General features: G+C 45.1%; 1 protein-coding gene across 1 annotated transcript in view; it reads right to left on the reverse strand.

Moving 5' to 3' along the window:
* ITGA10 (integrin subunit alpha 10) overlaps positions 1-17,541 on the reverse strand; it is a 64,998-nt gene that overhangs the window by 43,997 nt on the left and 3,460 nt on the right. Inside the window, exons 2-6 of the mRNA XM_025172129.2 lie at positions 9,887-9,998; positions 5,648-5,757; positions 4,780-4,868; positions 2,101-2,215; positions 145-272 (exon numbers count right to left, since the gene is read on the reverse strand). Of these exons, the coding sequence (XP_025027897.2) occupies positions 145-272; positions 2,101-2,215; positions 4,780-4,868; positions 5,648-5,757; positions 9,887-9,998 (554 nt within the window). The remainder of the gene's footprint in view (positions 1-144; positions 273-2,100; positions 2,216-4,779; positions 4,869-5,647; positions 5,758-9,886; positions 9,999-17,541) is intronic.

Below are 17,541 nucleotides of genomic sequence, written 5' to 3' on the forward strand. Positions count from 1 at the left end.
AGCAACCAATGGCCCAGAAATAGGCTCCCCTTTACTGGATAGGTTCAAGGATACCATTTCCAGCTCACAAGTCCCCCTGCCCAGTGACTTAAAACAGTTTTAAAAGAACCACAAGACAACAATGATAAAACAAGCAAAACTCACTTGGATTTGCTCTGGGTCAATGAAAAATTTGCTGAGAATGTTGCTAAGAAAATTCTGCACTTCGTACCATGGGTAAATGCTGTTGGAGCCATCCAGGACAATTACAATGTCCATGTAGGTTGAACATCCTACACAAAGGTCAGAGCGCATCAGGTAGTGGCAAAGAAGGATGCTCCTCAGAGTATCCCCACAAGTATGAGCAGCAAAGTCCCCATGCTTTCAGTCCTAAGCAACTTTTGGCCTATTCCTCGTCTCTTTCCCAGCACATCTCCCAACTCAGAGAATTAATATTTAATATTTGTTAGATTTATATCTCATCTTTCCTTGGGAAGCTGAAGGTGGCGTACACAACACTCCTTCTGCTATTTTTTTCTCTGAACCTCTTGAAGTAGGCTGGGCTGAAGGAGAAGGGTTGGTCCAAAGTCCACCACTGGACATCCATGCCTGAGGAGGGATTTGTCCAACACACAAGCCACTATATCACATCCAGATGACCAATCTGGAATACTTGGGCCCAAAGGAGGCCATCAAATACCATGCTGCCTTTAGACCAGCTTTCCCCCTCCTGGTGTTGTTTGAAAGTGATGAATTATGACTCACCTCAGCCCCAGACAATGCTGGTTGGGGCTGATAGGGATTGTAGTCCTTCATTTCTGAAGGACTTGCTTAGATCTTTCAGCGTGGTTTACAGTCCACTGATGTTGCCAGAGGAATGTTCTGTTTGAAACTGGTAGGCCTATCAGCTGGATCCAAAACTGATTTATTAGATCTCTCTTCCATTCTTCCCCCAGAGCATGGCTGCAATTGGACTCTGAGGTATTGCTGGGGAACACAAATTCTGCTGGAAACAATCCCCAGCAATTCTGATAAATGCAAATTAGCCCACAATTGGCTGTTGGTCATGTGCCAAGACAGTGGCAGGTGATGGCTTTCTAAAACCCCAGGAGGTGCTCCTAGCCCCGTGGAATGGCAGTGCTGACTCATAGGCCCTCAGGGCTGACTGCAAAGGGAGCCTGGATGCCAAAGCAGCCCTAAGTGAGGGGAGATCCCTGCCCACCAGCCTGGCTGGCCCCTCCAATTCCAGACCTCTAAGGCAGCACCCCCTTGCCCCCAAGAGTTGCCTGTTCTAAGATGGAGAGGGTCACCCAGGAAGTAAGACAGGTAGCCTTATCTGCAGGCACAAGAATTTCCTTAGCGAGTAGGGCTAAAATTCTGTATCCTTTTTCAGCATTGAGACTTTTGGGAAGTTTAAGCTGTGAAATGAGTTTCTTATATCTTAAGATTCCTAAGATAGCAAAGCATTCCCCCAAACCACAAATTAAATTGTGTAATATTTCCACCAGTGAGTGAAGGGGTACTTTTACACCTGTGTGAGACATAAGGCACCAATGTTGTTTCTTGAGCCACCCATAAAAGCCCCCAAACTGAAAGGGGTCTGCAAATTTCAGCCTCCACCCCATGTAATGGTGTCCCCCAGCCACACCTCCTGAGGCCCCCAGTGGGGCAGGAAGAGGACACCCATTTTGCCCCAGGAAAAGGACTGGACACTCCTGAGCTAAGAGAGAGGCAGGCTGGAGGTCAGGTGAGAGGCCCTCCAGAGGCTGATAAACCAAAATGAAAGTGTTCCTGTGATTGGCCATGTTGGCTGGGACTGCTGGGAGTTGTAGTTCCCACGGGCTCCCACCCAACACAGGAAAAGGGAGAGAAAGCAGTGGGATGGATAGAGCAAAGGATGGGTTGGGGAAAGCACAGCGGGAGTTCAGACTTGCGCAAAGCTTTAACTGCTCCATCAAAAAAGTGAGCATGAACATGTGCTTTACAATCACCCAAAGAGCGTGTCTGTGCACTGCACAGAGCACCACTCCTTATAGCACACCACTGAGTGCCACTTGTTTCCTCTGCTGTCTGGTCCACCTAGAATACTTCAGAAGTCCAACACACAAAGGCCAAACTTACTCTGAGCCGTTGGGGCAATATTTTCCACCAGCCGGAAGTCCCTGTCCACGCTGGTACAAATCCCCGTGCTGTACATGGACGTGCCACATTCCTGGGACCAGAGGGGAGCGCATGTCTGCCGGAAAAAGATATGGGTGTCCACGGGCACCAAAAGTAGCTTCCCTGCTGGCTGGCATTTTGCCCTGGCCATCCCTCGCCCTACTGCAGGCTCCCTTTGAGAGGGATGGGGGGGCAGAGAGACTTGGGTTGGGTAGTCCAACGCATCTGGAAGACACTAGAGCAGAGGTGGTTGACCCATGGCCCATATTCAAACAACATGCTTAACCTAGTCTTGAAGGGACCTCTTTTCTGGGGTCACAGAATCCAGAAATCAACTCAATGGATTGGGTCCACCCCATACATGCAGAGCCACAGAAAACAAACCGAGGTACAAACTAACCAGATTGCCATTTAACTGACCTAGTTAGGTATGTTGTGTGAACAGAGCCATAGAAGATCTGAGGCACAAGCAACTTCCCCAGCAAAGGCTAAAGGCTGGTTCCTGTATAAATCCATTTTTAAATACGCAAAAACAATGACTTTCAAAATCATGAGTTAGTTTTTATGTTTACACTGCCATAAAGTTGATAGAGAGACTATCCAGACAGGCCAAAGTTTTCTCTCTCTCCCTTTCAAAGATGTTATACCGGGGTGGGGGTGGGGGGGAGCATCTTTCTACCAATGGCTAGATATACAGGTGATTGAAAATATATTTATTATGCTTGCATTGTCTCTGTATCAAGTGTAACAGCTGAAGTCAGTGGCAGGGAGGTTCATTTTGTGTTCTTCACACAACACTCCTGTAGGGTAGGTTAGTAAGAGCGGAACAACCGATTCAGCAAGCAAGTGGACCTCTGGGTTGAATTCCAGCACCCCTGAAGGGGCCCACCCTGGAAAAGGCCACCTTGTAAAGATAAAGTCTCCCTAAAGGTGGGACTGACTTCTGGTGACTTCATGTGCGGTCAGCAACGTGGAGGCTTGCCACCGTCTTTCAAAAGAGGCACTCTTAAAGCTGCCCAGCCAGCCTGTCAGCCTTGGGATTTCCTGGCAGTCCCTCATTCAGACTCCAACCGAATCTAACCCCACCCCAGGTGATTAGGGGCTGCCCCCTGCCAGGACTGACGGCTCACTTAGAATTGAAAGGAGGTGGAAAGAGCAGCGACCTCAGTGTTGGCTGTCGAGGAAGGAAAGACGAGGAGCAGAGAGGCTGGCAACAGCTTCCCCAGATTTATGGACTCACTGCATTTTCTGGGCTTGGGTGAGAACCTAGGCTAAAATGGGATTCTGATGTAAAGGGTCGCGTGCTGGGGGGAGGAGAGAAAAAGGCTGGGTTCACACAACTACTTGACCAGATTTCTTTAAGACTGAGCACCTGCATTCACACAATATGGCACTGGATGGGAGTAGCGCAAAACTAGCTTGTTTGGTTAGTCTGTTTGTCAGTATATTGTGTGAACCCAGAAGATGGGTTAACTGAGTAACCAGTTTCAGCATGTGGCGCGAATGCAGCCTAAAATCACCAGTAGAAAAGGGGGGGGGCTTGGGGGGAACATTTAGGAATGAAGGGGGAGCAGAGGACATCTTGGCCAGGACTGCCCCAACACTAGCCATGGATCGGAGGATCCAGCATCCTGTTTTCCAGAACAAAACCAGCTGCCTTGGAATTCCACCAAATGGAAACTGGAGGTGTTCACACTCCTGGACAATCCATTATAGGAGAGCAGGGCCAGAAGAGCGACTCTGTCTCTGACAATCAAGGAAAGAGCTTGGCTTTTGAACTCTGCTGCATTTATAGATGTTTCCTAATTGCTCCATCTCTTGGCCCAATTCTGCTGCAGGTTCCAAAAGGCACATTTATTTATTTATTTATTTATTTATTCAATTTATAATATTATTTATTATATTATATTTATATTTATTCATTCATTCAATTTATATAGCTGCCTATCTCACATTCATGACTCTGAGTAGGTTACATTTAGAGATGCAAAAGGATGGGCTGGTCTCACAATACAGGTAGTCCTTGCTTAACGACTATTCGTTCGGTGACCATTTGAAATTACGATGGCACTGAACACCTGGTCCTTGAAGTTACAGCTGTTGCAGTGCCCTGTGGTCATGTGACCAAAATCCAGGTGCTTGGCAACTCAGACTGTTTTCCGAGTCACAGCTCTTTCTCTGCAATCAATTCCCAAATCACAACAAACTTTAAAGCCACTATATAGTATATTTTTTAGAAAAATAAATTGGAGGAGAATGTAAATATAAAACTCAACGCTTCATCATTATTAGCAATATTATTATTTGCTTTGTCTTTTCAATCTAGATCGTTAGACATTGTTAGGCTGGGCAAACTCAGCTTATTGTTTACTCTGTGGTTCAATATCCAGCAGCAAGGTTAAGTGTGTTGTGTGAACTGTCTTCATTGTGACCAGTAGCTAGCAAAAATGTGCCCAACTTGCCCAGTCCTGCTCCAGGGTGTTCTTCCTACAACCCGGTCAAGCCTCAACATTTAATGGACTTCCAACTGAAATTACTGCAGCAGGGCCAGCTTTTGATAGCTCTTGTTTTTTTTTAATGTATGTGGTTGGGTGTGTGCTTTATTTAAAAAAAGAAAAATGCACCACAAAAGATACTCACCACAAACCCATCATCTTTGTTGGCCATCAGCGTCATCCCAAAATGCATGTTTTTTGTTTGCCTGGAGATATTCTGGAGGGCCATGTCACCTAGTTGTGATTCAGAAGGGCGGGGGGGGGGGGAGGAAGGATAAAAAAGGGGAAAAATAGAAAATGCAATCTTTTGATAGGGCTGAAAGTGCATTTCTATCATGTTTTCCTATATAATTATATGCATAAACCTGTCTGTTTCCAGCCCCCATCATCCCCACTGCTTCACTCTGTGACTTCAGTTCCTTCCAGTTGCAAAGGAATGGAAGAAGTTTCAAGGCACAAAACCCTGAGGGGGGGAGCAGGGGGGGCGGCCTGATTGTAGTCTGTGTGTAAAGGACCTGACAATTGTTGATCACAGCTATGAGTCAGTAGCATGAGGGAGCTGCTAAAAAAAGCAAACACAATTTTAGTATAATTTCCAATTCATGGGAAGAAACAATTCCACTGTATTCTGCCTTGGTCAAACCCCATCTCCAGTTCTGGGCACCACGTTTTAAAAAAGAAGTGGCGCAAAAGCATAAACATTGAAAACATATTTGGGGAAACTTCCTAAGAGCAGTTTGTCAGCAGAGCTGTGACTTCAGGAAGCAACAGGATCCCCTTTATAGGCTGGTTAGATAAATATTTCTTGAGGATGCTTGGGGTGGGGTGGGGGGTGGCACTAGTCGGCCAAAAGAGCACCTTTGAACCCAAGGATTCTTTATATAACCAAGGCTGGGTTACATAAAACAGGTCGCAGAGCAGAATCCAGAAGTCGGTGGGCTATCCCCTTTGCTTCCCATGAGCAACTAGTTTATATGCTACTGAATCTGGTACAGACATTTCAAACTTTGTACCTATATTGATCTTGGCGCATGTTGAATTTTTCCTCTCTCCTACAATGCACTTGTAAACATCACCTTTCCGGTCACCTTCGGTTCCATCCCAAGGCGCACCCACCAGCATCCTATAGAGAGAAGCCTCTGCGTTAGAAAGACCTGGCAAAATTAAGCCTCATCCAAAACTCGAAATAAAACCAATAGGAGGTACACTGGCAAACATGAGAGGGTTACAAATGGGAGGGAATGGCAGGTTCCTCCATAAAACTGCAGTTGCACCAGGAAAGCCGTATCTGGGGACACCCAGGAAGCTTCCTCCCCACCACCACATTTCCCAGAGTCCAGGATGGGTGGGCTGAGGGGATGGCTCTCAAATGAGCTTAGGTCACTTGTGTAGACATGTTTTATGTTGGCTTTTGGACAAGCCCTGGAGAATAGAAAAAAGAGGGATGAAGTCTTTGAACAGCCTGATCTGTTTTTCATGTGAGTATAAAAAAATAATCCAGCCAACCTCACCATTCCCACCCCAAATTCACAAGAAACATATTGTCCTTTCATCTGCAATTCTCCTGATTCTTCATTGCTGCCAAAATGTAACCCACATATTCCTCCCAGGTTCTAGTAACACGATGAACTTATCTTAGGGGAAAAGAAAGTACTTCTGAGAGAAACCTGTAGGGTTTTTTCTTTGTTCATTTTTGGGGATTCTGCTTTGTTACAGCTGCAACATTTCATTGCTTCCTAGGGCTATAAAAGAGGCAGAACCCTTTTTAACACTACCCCCCATCCCAATAAGTTCTAAGTGCACAGAGGAGATGAACTTTGAGCAGCTGGTTCCATTTTTTACCAGTGTACCCCTGAACTAAGTTAAGGTCCTTTGGTTTCTACAATAAATGTTGGAAATTCCCCAACTGAAACCATCCTATTATCCTGAGCTCCTCAATTTCCAACTGGTTTTTCCTTGCTTATTTTGAGGGTGGGGGACCAAGCTCTGAAAGCAGGAAAGCACTCGCCTTTACAAGCACTTTCACTCGCCTTTACAAGCACTCACTTCCAGATAGGGAAGCCTATGACCTTCTAGATGATGGAGAACTACATCTAGCATCCCTTCCCACTGACCAGGCTGGTTCAGGCTGCTGGAAAAGCACAAATTCACAATTCTACGTCAATCCTGCAGAATTTGCCTGCATTACAGAGCTGACAGTGATGTAGTACAAGCAGTAGACAGCTCAAGAAGAGATAAACAGTGGACAGGAAAAGTAAAGAGAAGACGAACATATGGAAGGAAGACATTGACAGAAGATTACAAAAAATGAGGACATTTCATTGACAACAAAGGTCAGATATCAAGAAAGAGGAAGAAGACCAACACTTTCTAACTATGGATATGGAAACTGTTAGTAACAGGACAAGAAGAACCAATCAGTCCTGGACCAAATGAGCGCTGGCTGGAGAAGCTCATAAATTCGGGGCATGTAAAGAGAGTGGACAATGGACAGAAAAAAGGATGTGTGGAGAGCGTGAGGGAAATAGAGGAATGGAAGGACAATGGATCAATGGATGCCCGGATGCAGGAGACCTCAGGAGTGTTTCTCAAAGGCTGGGGATTGTCTCCAAGGACAGAACAAGGGTTTTGTCCATCTGTTCACCCAAAATTGGGCCCAACTTGATGGCACCTAATAACTAACCAAACAAAGAAATAAAGAGTTGGGATTTTTTAACTGGAGAGGAGGTATACTGGAAAATAAAATAAGAGGAACAACAATTTCCTATTACAAACAACCATAAGCCACGAGGATACTTTTTTCTTATTGGTTGGTCACTTAATCTCAGCTTTCTTCTTCTGCAGCATCCCATCTTCAAGCTGAACATCGAGATTCCCACCATCTTGTTCCTATGATTTCCTACTTTATGACTCATCCCATTTCCTGCCCCATCTGCTGAACCCATTCACCAAACCCATTCCAACCTTGCGGCTTTTTGCCATAGTGGGACAGCAGCCCAAAATGTTGCTCACTGTCTCCAAGCAGGTCAGTATTTCCTGCTCCTGTTTGATCTTTGGACCCAGATCACAGGTTGGACCAGTGGCTCTGTTCTCCCACCTCCATTCATCCCTGAATTATTTTCAGACAGCACTCACAGAAGGAATGCTGCCAATTGTTCTTTTTGTATTTTATTAAATATTTTATGAAATAGCTGATGTTTTGACTGGGGAAATCCAGAAGACAGCTCAGAATGTCCTTAATGATTCAAAAAGCAGAACTGAAGGCTTGAGATTGGCAAGAAAGCTGATGTCCCAAAACTGGATGGCAGGAGAATCAAATCTGGCATTTTCAGACTTTGTGAAAAGGGACGTTCCGGAGGACCAGCTCAGGCTGCTCCTCAAACCTAATGATAGTCTTCCTATCACATCCTCCCCAACAGAGTTACAACACCCTCTCTTTCCCTATTCCAATATCCCCGTTGTCTGTCTCATCCCCATCTGAAGATGTCCAAAACAGGATGCTTCCCAAGTGGGACTGTCTTGCAAGCCCCCAGCCTGACCCAGCCATTTGCCTCTCCCCCTCCTGGCCTCAGAAAAGGACAGGAGCCTCCCCAACTCTCCTTCTGTATACTGCCATTTGCCCAGGGTCCACACCTCTCAGGGTGACAACACTGCTTTCCATCAAAAGAAGCAGAGGTTTCCTAATGGGCCCCTGGGGAAGGAACCAGGAAATAAATGGTTGTGGAATATAAAGATGAAAATTACCCCACATGGACCAGCCCCTACCCAGTGTAGGAATCCACTAGTCCAGCTTCCCAAGGGATGGCCATCCTGTGCTACCCAAATGCAAAACTTGAGATTTACAACAACTCTTTGGCCTCAGAGCTGCACCTCCACATCTAACCTTACTTAGAACCTTAATTAGTTTTTTTTATGGCTGACCATGTTGTGCAACCTGCCCAGTTGAGTAGTTTATGATTCAATATATTGTACAGTCCCAGAAAATGGGGTTATTCTGTAACCAAGTTGAGCTGGTTGCATGAATCCAGCAAGATTCCAGAACCTGAATGAGTGGGAGATGGGAAGAAATACCAAGGAGTGACTAAGCATCTAGATTAGAAACAGAAGCCTTTGAAAACTTGCTTGTGCTATAAGAGGTATGACGGATATGGGCCAGAATGTTCAGAAATGAGGGGAAACTTGGAAGAACCAAGAAAACATATCCTTAGAAGAATTACTTATAGAGGTGGTGGCTCCTTTGCCAGAAACACTCAAGGAGCAGCTGGAGAGCTACTTGTCAAAGATTATTTAATTTGGATTCCTGCTCTGAATATGGGAACTCTAGGATCCTATGGAATGCTGCACAAACTACCATCCAGGAAAGGAAAAATGTTTGAAGGAAATTCTTGCCTTTCTACAGTTGATTCTTCTTTTCTTATCCTGTGCAGTGGCATATGCCCCTAGCATTGTAGCGAAGTCAGACTGGCTGTGGACCACCAGTGATGCTCAGAGCTTGGAGAACAAGCGTCCCCACTTCATTTGGCTTCAACTTTGGCAGTTGGCTGTGCTGAATTCCCAGCCACAAAGAGTGTGGTGGTGCCAGCAATGAGAACCGCCCCCAAAGGCACAGGCAAAGGGAGGGGGGAGCTTTGCATGCATTCCGTGCTGCCTCTTCCACTTCACTGCAGACCCAACAGTTGGATCAATGTCTCCTCCCATACAGCCTGCCTGTGTATTGCGTTTATCCCAGAGCCCTTTGGGACCTGAATTTGGGAACTAGGCCTCTAAGAAAAGTCTACCTCACTTCCTTCCAGGCTATCTTCCAAACCAGCCAATGGCCTCGTTTCTTAGGGAGTTTTCTTTGACCTTTGAATGGAAATCACAGATTGGACCATTTAGCTCTTCCATTGTCCCACTCTTTCCATTAATCTATTAATTATTTTTAAAAAGATGTCTGGCTTTTAATTGGCTTGCTACAAGATCCAGTGCTGTTTTTAATATATTATTTTTGTAAAATTCCCATGGGCTTTTTTCTGCTGCCATTTTGCTTTTTTAGAGAAATGTTTTATACTGTTACTTGTTGCAAGTTGTATATGTGTGCATGTTACATATTCCTCCCTCAAGATAATACGATAGTCTATTTACTATAATATATTTTGAGTCTTTGAAATACCATAGGTTTCTTTATTGTTGTTTCTTGGAGGGGGGGAAGCAAATGAGTAACAACAACAAAACAGTAAAGCAGCAGCCACAAAACAGCTGCACAGACTTACCATTTTTGTCCCTGGGCTGTGAACTGCAGGACTTTGTAGCCAAACTGAGCTTCCTGAGGCCCACGAAAGATCTGAGGTCTTTTCACATCAATGTTAAAGGGGATCCCAAGCCCTTGAGAGACGGAAGAAGACAGAGGTTGTCTTTTTTCTTTTTCCTTTCATATGCAAGGTGAGGCACTATTCAGACAACAAGCTTAACTGGGACAGAGAAAGGGCTGCATTTATCAACCTTAGTGGATCCCCAAAAGCTAAGCAGGAGGACCGGGTTAGTTCTTGAATCTGGGCTAAACTGGATATGGGGTAGCAGGGGAAGTCAAAGAAAATAATCTGGAAGAAGACAATGGCAGAGTTGTATCCATGAAGTGACCAGGATTCAAACTCATTGAAAATTTTATTTTCCTGGACCCAAACACTTTTGGGCGAGCTTACCTTCCTCCCTAAATGTAAATTGCAAGTGTTTCAGATAGGGGCCCTTTTTCACCTCATACTTCACTTTGACAATGCACTATGACTATGCTCAGAATATACAATCCTCACCAAACAAAGAAATACACCCTTTGCTCTAGAGACATACATGCAACACTGTCACTAGATCAAAACTTCATCCAGACCACCTGCTGGGGCTTTTGCTGCACAAGCACGTGCTTTGGAGGAAGAGCAAGGCTTTTTTGCTCAAAGAAAAATCCAGACCCCTCCATTGCTAAAACAATCAACCGCTCTCAACCACGGCTAAACCCCCCAGGACAAATTTCCAATCCCACCAGCATTACATTCCCAAAACATCTGGGCTGTTTTAGGTTAATTCAGCCAATGGACTCCAGAGGAAAAAGAAAGCAGGTGGAACTGTGGTATGGCTTCTGAGTTCTGGATCAGCAGTTTATCGTGCCTCCTCTGATCTGCTCATTTGAGAGAGGCTCAAAAATGCTGTGCTCCTGAAATTTCCTCTCTGGCAGACAATCATCAGGAGCAGCATTAATACTGATTTGGGAATCCATTTCTAAAGTCAGAAGCCCGCACTGGGATGTTGAAAGTAACCATAAAGATTACTGGGTTCCTGGCTATGTCCAGAGTGCCTCATCTTTACCTCTGCAACTAAGAAAATACAATACTGTTTCTACTCACCTATAGTGTCATTTCTTTCTGAGACACAGGAAGTAGTGCCTTCTAATCTTCAAGAAATCTGTGTTATTCTCTGCTGAGATGCAGAAAAATCTGGGGCTACAATGTGTTTATGTTCAGACACCTATTTTTGTTCTTAATGTATTCATTCATGTCCCAGAACTGAATAGTTAACAGAAACCAGGTGTAAAAGTAAGTGTGAACGAATACATACTAAGAACCACAGTGCGCTAAAAACAAGTGGAGGGAAACAACTTTCTAGATGTTGAATTATCTGCAGTCTCAACCAGAGAGCTAAGAATGCTTGGGAACTACTTCAGCAACACTTGGAAGGAAGCGGGGGGGGGGGGGGTGTGCTCTGCAACCCTGATATAAAAAAAAGTTGACAGTCTTTAAGTCAGCCTTTCAGGTGTGCTGGACTGTGAACCCCACAATCCCTAGCCAGCCTTCTGTCAGGGAATGTGCTAGATGAGAGTGGTGGATGTTGTAATGCAACACATCTACAGCATGTGGGGAAGACTGAGTTAAACCATCGCCCTGAGACTTGATTAGCTGACTAGTTTGAATTCTTCAGCCAATGGAAAGTTTCTCTGATCTGCACAACTGGACTGGAGAAAATGCTTAATACAGAGGCATATAAGATGCTTTGCTAATGAAAACCAGCACATTGCATTAATGTATACCTTTGCAAAAGAAAGCAATATAAATGTATTGGCTCGAAACAGTTTTCTTTCTCCCTCTCTCACACACGCTCTCTCTCATAAAAGCATTTAAGGAGAGCTTCTCCAAGTGAGCTCATCCACGGCTCCCTTCCTGAACAGCAGCTCAGTGTCTGGAAAAGAGCATACCGTTTATGGCTCCTGCCAAAGGATGTGGAATGAAAGGGTGCAGTCCTCCCCTCTGCACAATGCCGCCTCTGTCTGCCAGCACCGCAGTCTCCAAACTCCAGAGAAAAACAAGGGAAGAAAGTGGAGGGGAGGGGTGTGGCTTGAAAATCTAAATCTTACATATAAATAATAGGTGGCTCTTATATATACCCAGGACGGGCCAACTTTCAATTGAACTTCCACAAGAGCCAGACAACAAACTTTAGCACTGAGCTTTGCAGGGAATATAACTCACTGAATGTATCTTCACTGTTAGGAAGAAATCTTTGGTTGCCTCACACACACAGCCTCAAAGCTCTTTCTTGACATTTTGTAGAGCCATGAAGTTGAAAAAAAAATCTTGCATACCTGTTTGTCTCGGTCAAATACAGCCTCATTTCTGTTCCATCGGACCGGATGGGAGACCCTCCAGATGGAATTGATGCACAAGTACAGCATGTTGAGCTTCTTCCCCAGTAGGGCACCAGGTTGGGGAAGGCTGATTTCATGACTGTTACAGAGTGGGAATGGTCAAGATGCTGCCCCAGGAACTAATTTTTGAGCCTAAGCTCTCTGGTGAAGTAACAGCTCAAAAGCAGCCAAAGACAAAAATGGGGGGGGGGGGGTCTCTACAGGGACCTGCTGACAATCTGCGGTATTGACTGGGTGACAGTTTTCTCCTCCTACCCCTATTAGACAAAGCAGTGGGGAGACTGGGAAAGTGGGGAGACTTTGCCCACCCTTTCTGAAACTTCAGAAAGGCATCTGAAATGGCTGATTTCCAAACTGACAATGATTCAGGGGAAGGTTTTATAAACAATCACCTGCAAGCTCTTCTATTATCAGTGAAAAGACCCTCCAGTTCACTAGTTCACAGAAAGGCAATAAAAAAAAATAAGGAAGTACACTGGGATATATTAGTTGTAGATGCAAAATTAGTGCAGTTGCTGTAATTCTTGCAGTCTTATCCCTTCTTCTCAATTGCTCTTGCTAGAGACACTCTGAGAATCATGCTTGGGGGGAAAAGCCGTTCTGGTTTCAACACATGCCAAAAGCCTGGCGACAGCACGAAGTTGCTCTTCTTTCTGCAAGAGAGCCGCGGGGAAGCAGCACCATCCCAGAAGTTTCGGTGCAACTCCCAGTAGCTCCACCCAGCATGAGGAATGAGCATGTTCATTAACATTTGGAAGGCCAAATATTTTTATCTCTGCTCCAAGACCTCTGGTGTCAGGATTCCCCCTGAAATCTTGCTGAGATAGCAATGTATCATGTCTCATCCCATGCTCAGCTTGCACATGGTTTTACTTGCCCCACCGGCAGCATAACTGTCAGCTACTCAAAAGAATTAATTGTCTGGGTTCACTCAACACACAGGAAGCACAACGGGCCCTAGGCCCACATGACAGTCCAGCTCAAGGTTCAGCCATCTTGCCCGTGGCTCAGCGTGCGATGCCACCTCAGCCCTCCTGGGTGCACAAAGCAGGGGTACAGCAACTGTTTCCTGCCCTGATCATTGAGTGGCATGCTGGAAGGGATGGAGCCAAGTCTGAAAGAGCAGGGCAATAACTAAACTTGCCTTCTCTAATTTATGGGGAAACTAATTCCATGCTGTTACTATGAGAACTGCCCATCTGCTTACCTATTCCCTCTTCCTGGAATCACAGTGTTGATGCTTCTTTTGCAGTTAAATTATAACCTGATGCAGCTTTTTACAGACCACATGCAAGTAAATCTTTTCGAGGACAGTGAATCCCTGAATCAATGATGGGAATTGAAACAGCTCACCTTTGGAAAGTGGCCTCAGAGGAGTATTGTGCAAACATATGTCCACGCACTCTACACACACACATTATACAATGATACTTTCAGAATCACTAAATGGAATTAAGATTTTTGTGTTGCTTTCCCCAGAAACAAAGAAAATAAAGATTCTTTCCAAAGCTAACAAAAGCCACAGAGTGCTATTCAATATTCAGCCACTGCTGTTTGCTTTTCGCATCAGCACTGTGGTTACGTTCCCACAGTGCTGATTTTCTCTGCAGTGGTTGCAGCAGAGGGACTGAAATGTCGGCCAAGGAAGCAGAGCCCCAGTTCTAATTTAGGAAAGGGGGCAGCCCACAGACCATCAGCATCCACATCTCCGCTACAGAGAAACCAAGGAGGATGCCAGCAATTGTTGGCTGTGTTCACGCAACTCACAGAGCCACAACACCCCAGCAAGCTTAGGAAGCCATGTATCTGCACCCACCAGGCTTTCACTGACTTGGTCAATAGGGTTACCTGCCACCTGATCCCAAGTTTGTATTGTTTAAACCAGCGCTCTCCAACCGGACACTCCAACCATCAGTTTTGGACTGTACCTCCCCAACTCCTATGGTGCAGGAGGGCATTTGTCATGAAGATCCCTTATTAAATGTCTGGCTACAAATATTATAGTTCATTCTCAAAAGATACCACGGGTGGGGGGGGGGTGTTGAAATCTAAGGCTCAAATGCAATATGACAGGTGCCATGCAAGTGTCACCATTTTTGTCATGTTTTTAAACTGTGGAAACCCACAGGGTAGCAGAGGCCCTCTGCGGCTGTTCAGAAATGCATCTTTCTGCCTTCTCAGCCTGCCATCCTGCAAATGAAATTCCTCAAACCCCAGACTTTAATCATGCTGTAAATTGGCCTTCCTCAACCCAGTGTCTTCTAGATGGATGACATCCAATGCTACCACTCTCACAGTGGCACATTAAGTGGTAGAAAATATCTCTGTGCATGCTCAAGGACTCCTTTTTTATTGTCAACAATTGTGGGAGCTAAAATTTGGTGACTCTCAGGGATGAAATGAAACACAAAATTCAAGAGGGAGAGAAGGTAAAAGCAACTTGCAGGAAGCTTCAAGCTTGGGAATTGTTTTGAGCCGCCCAGAGAGGTCTGAATGTTCCTCTCCGCCACTAAAGAACAAGGCAGAGGAAGCCAGGCTGAAAGCAGATTAATGGAGAGCACAGAACAGCAAAGGAACATGGTGCTGGATGGCAAGAGGGAAAGCAGGTTTTAGGAACAGTGGCCAAAGGCTTGAATTAAAATTCAACAAGGAAATGGAGTTTTGTGCCCCAAAGCCGAGTTTTCAGCACAAAGACGCACATCAGTGGGAAAGGATCCTGCCCGCCCACACTCAGAATCCTACACATAGAAACGGAGCTTGCTCAGAAAAAAAGTGTGTTGCCTTTGCCTTGAGGCGTGTTTGGAAAGGGATAGTTAATGGAAAGGACATTCCGCTGCACTCATGCATATCCCCCGAAGTAAAACTGGGTCAGCATAAAATCTACCCCCAGCTCCTAATCAGAGGGAATAACCTACCAAATCTGTTTGACAAACGTTGCTGCAAATTAGGCGTGTGCTCATCATTTGGACATTCAGGGGCCACACTGAATGTTGGTGGAGGGAGAGATGAGGGCTACCAAGTGGGTGGTGCCAGATGACCTGAAGGGGGGCCTGGATTGGGAAAGGAGTTGAGATTTTGTCTGAGTTTCCAACTGTGGGGTCTAGTGTAAGGCTTGCATGTTTACCTATTCCCATCTCCAAATGCCAAAAAAATCTGAAAATGGTGGAGCTGAGACAAAGGGGAGCCATGTTAGCTGGAAAATAATTGTGGAACCGTGAAGGCCACACCCGGAAGGGACAGAACAGGGCACATCCAGGGGTGTCTGCAGAAATGGTCAGAAGAGTCAAGGTAGCGGCCACCGCAGTGTGACGGCTCTGCCTGTTTTACGTTTACATCACACATAAAAAGCAGGCGAGCTTCAGTTGCACCATTCTGGCCGCCATCTTGACATTTTTTACCATGCCCCGCAGACACCCCTGGGTGCAGGTGTCTAGGCTCTTCTTCTTCTCGCCACCAGGTGAGACCAAGTCAAAGTTGAGTTTGGTTCTTGGCGACTACGTGACAGTTTATTGAAGCGGTCGGCCATTGCCTTCTTCCTGGACATTTTCTTTGATTTGCTGGTTTAGCTTTGACCCCACCAAGCTTCTGGGGATCAAACAAGGCCTATCATTTTTACAAAGATTTTTAAAGGTGCACTAAGTCTATCAGAGATTTAATGCACGCATTTTTCTTAAACTCTGAAACAAAATCACTGAAGTTATACAGGTGTTTGCCACCTTATTTCAGTAGTGGGATTCTCAGGGCCCCAGGCTAGAAAAACAGAGTGTGGGCATTGCCTACTTCCACTATAGCAGGAGGACAGCATTAATAAAAATATTGTGTATCTGGGCTGCAAAATTCTGGACAGTCACTAGATGACAGCCAGGAGCTAGAGATTTTTGGAGTCTCTTTGCTGACATCTGGTGGTTATCCAGACGTTTGCAGTGGATATAAGGCATGCTTACTTCCTGTGACACAGTTAGCACATACATTTTAAATTCAAAGAAAACAAGCTTTGCTTCCATTTAGCCTGCCCAGCTTGTGCAAATCTTCCATTACAAACAACCTTGTTGAAGATGGAGGGGGGAGATCTGAGGCCCAGATACTCTTGTCCTGTTTGTTTTCAGAGAAGCCCGAGACACGTCAACTGGAGCCGATTTATTTGTTTTCTTTTTTGAAAGAAAGAAATCCCCTCCTGCTTTTCTTTTGTTGAGCATTATAATCTAGGGAGGTGATGGTTGTCATATGGTTGCTGCTTTTCTTACTGTAAATAAGTAATTCTTTCAACTATCCATAGCTAATCTTGCTCCACTTCATTTTATTTGGATGAGTAGACTCTGGATTAAATTGGTGACCTTTTACTGTGGACTTTGGGATATTAAACCCATGGACCAGGTTATGGGCAGATGCATAGGTGTGGCCAGATCAGGGGAGGAAGAGGACACCAGCCTTCCTCTAGTATTCACCGGAGGCGAAGGACTACAACTCCTATACAATAGTTTCCAGCATGGCTGAATTAAAGGTTCACAAAATGCAGGTATTCAGATATCCCTGGTTTTGATCTTGCATTTGCCACATCTAGATCCAGATTCAGAAGACATTCATGCTACTGCCCTCCTTCACAAAGTGCTTAGGTTTCACCAAACGCTCCATGGGGGTCTTCTGTCTTAGCACAGCAACCCCTCTTTTCTAGGTGAGCAAATTCCAGCGTTTTCTCAAGGGACATCCAAAGGAAAAGATGCTTAGTAGCACCCAGCTGGCTTTAACTGATCTCAAAAAACTAAGCAAGATCAGATCTAGTTAATATTTGGATGGAAGACCACCAGGAGATCTGAGAGCTAAAGGGTAGACTGGGAAATGAAAAACAAAAAGCACTATGGACGTAACAGCAAACCAATTCTTTGTTACTGCCAAGAAAACTACAGACACAGATCCATGAATTCACTGGGAGTTGAGCTTGGCTCAAAGGAGACTTTACTTATTTGTAGTGGTCAGACACTAATCTCTAATATCAGAAAATCTTTTTAGTCCTGAGAAATAGGACACAAATTCTATATGTAGTTCTGGCATTCCTGCACTTGCGCTGTTGACTTGTCAGTTGCACAGCTCATCATTCCTGATACTTCCAGTTAAATTACTGGTGCACAGACCGTATCAGGCTTAAAAGGAAAATGCCTCAGGCAGGGGTGCTGAGTACAATAGAGTCAGTCGCTGTGACAGAAAGCGGAGGCTGGAAAAGTGCGCGCGTCTGCAGGGAAA

This window comes from Python bivittatus, unplaced genomic scaffold (genome assembly GCF_059951505.1).
Source record: "Python bivittatus isolate LINGU-HERP-01145 unplaced genomic scaffold, Pbiv_v1 ctg000660_np1212, whole genome shotgun sequence".
NCBI classification, from domain to species: Eukaryota; Metazoa; Chordata; class Lepidosauria; order Squamata; family Pythonidae; genus Python; species Python bivittatus.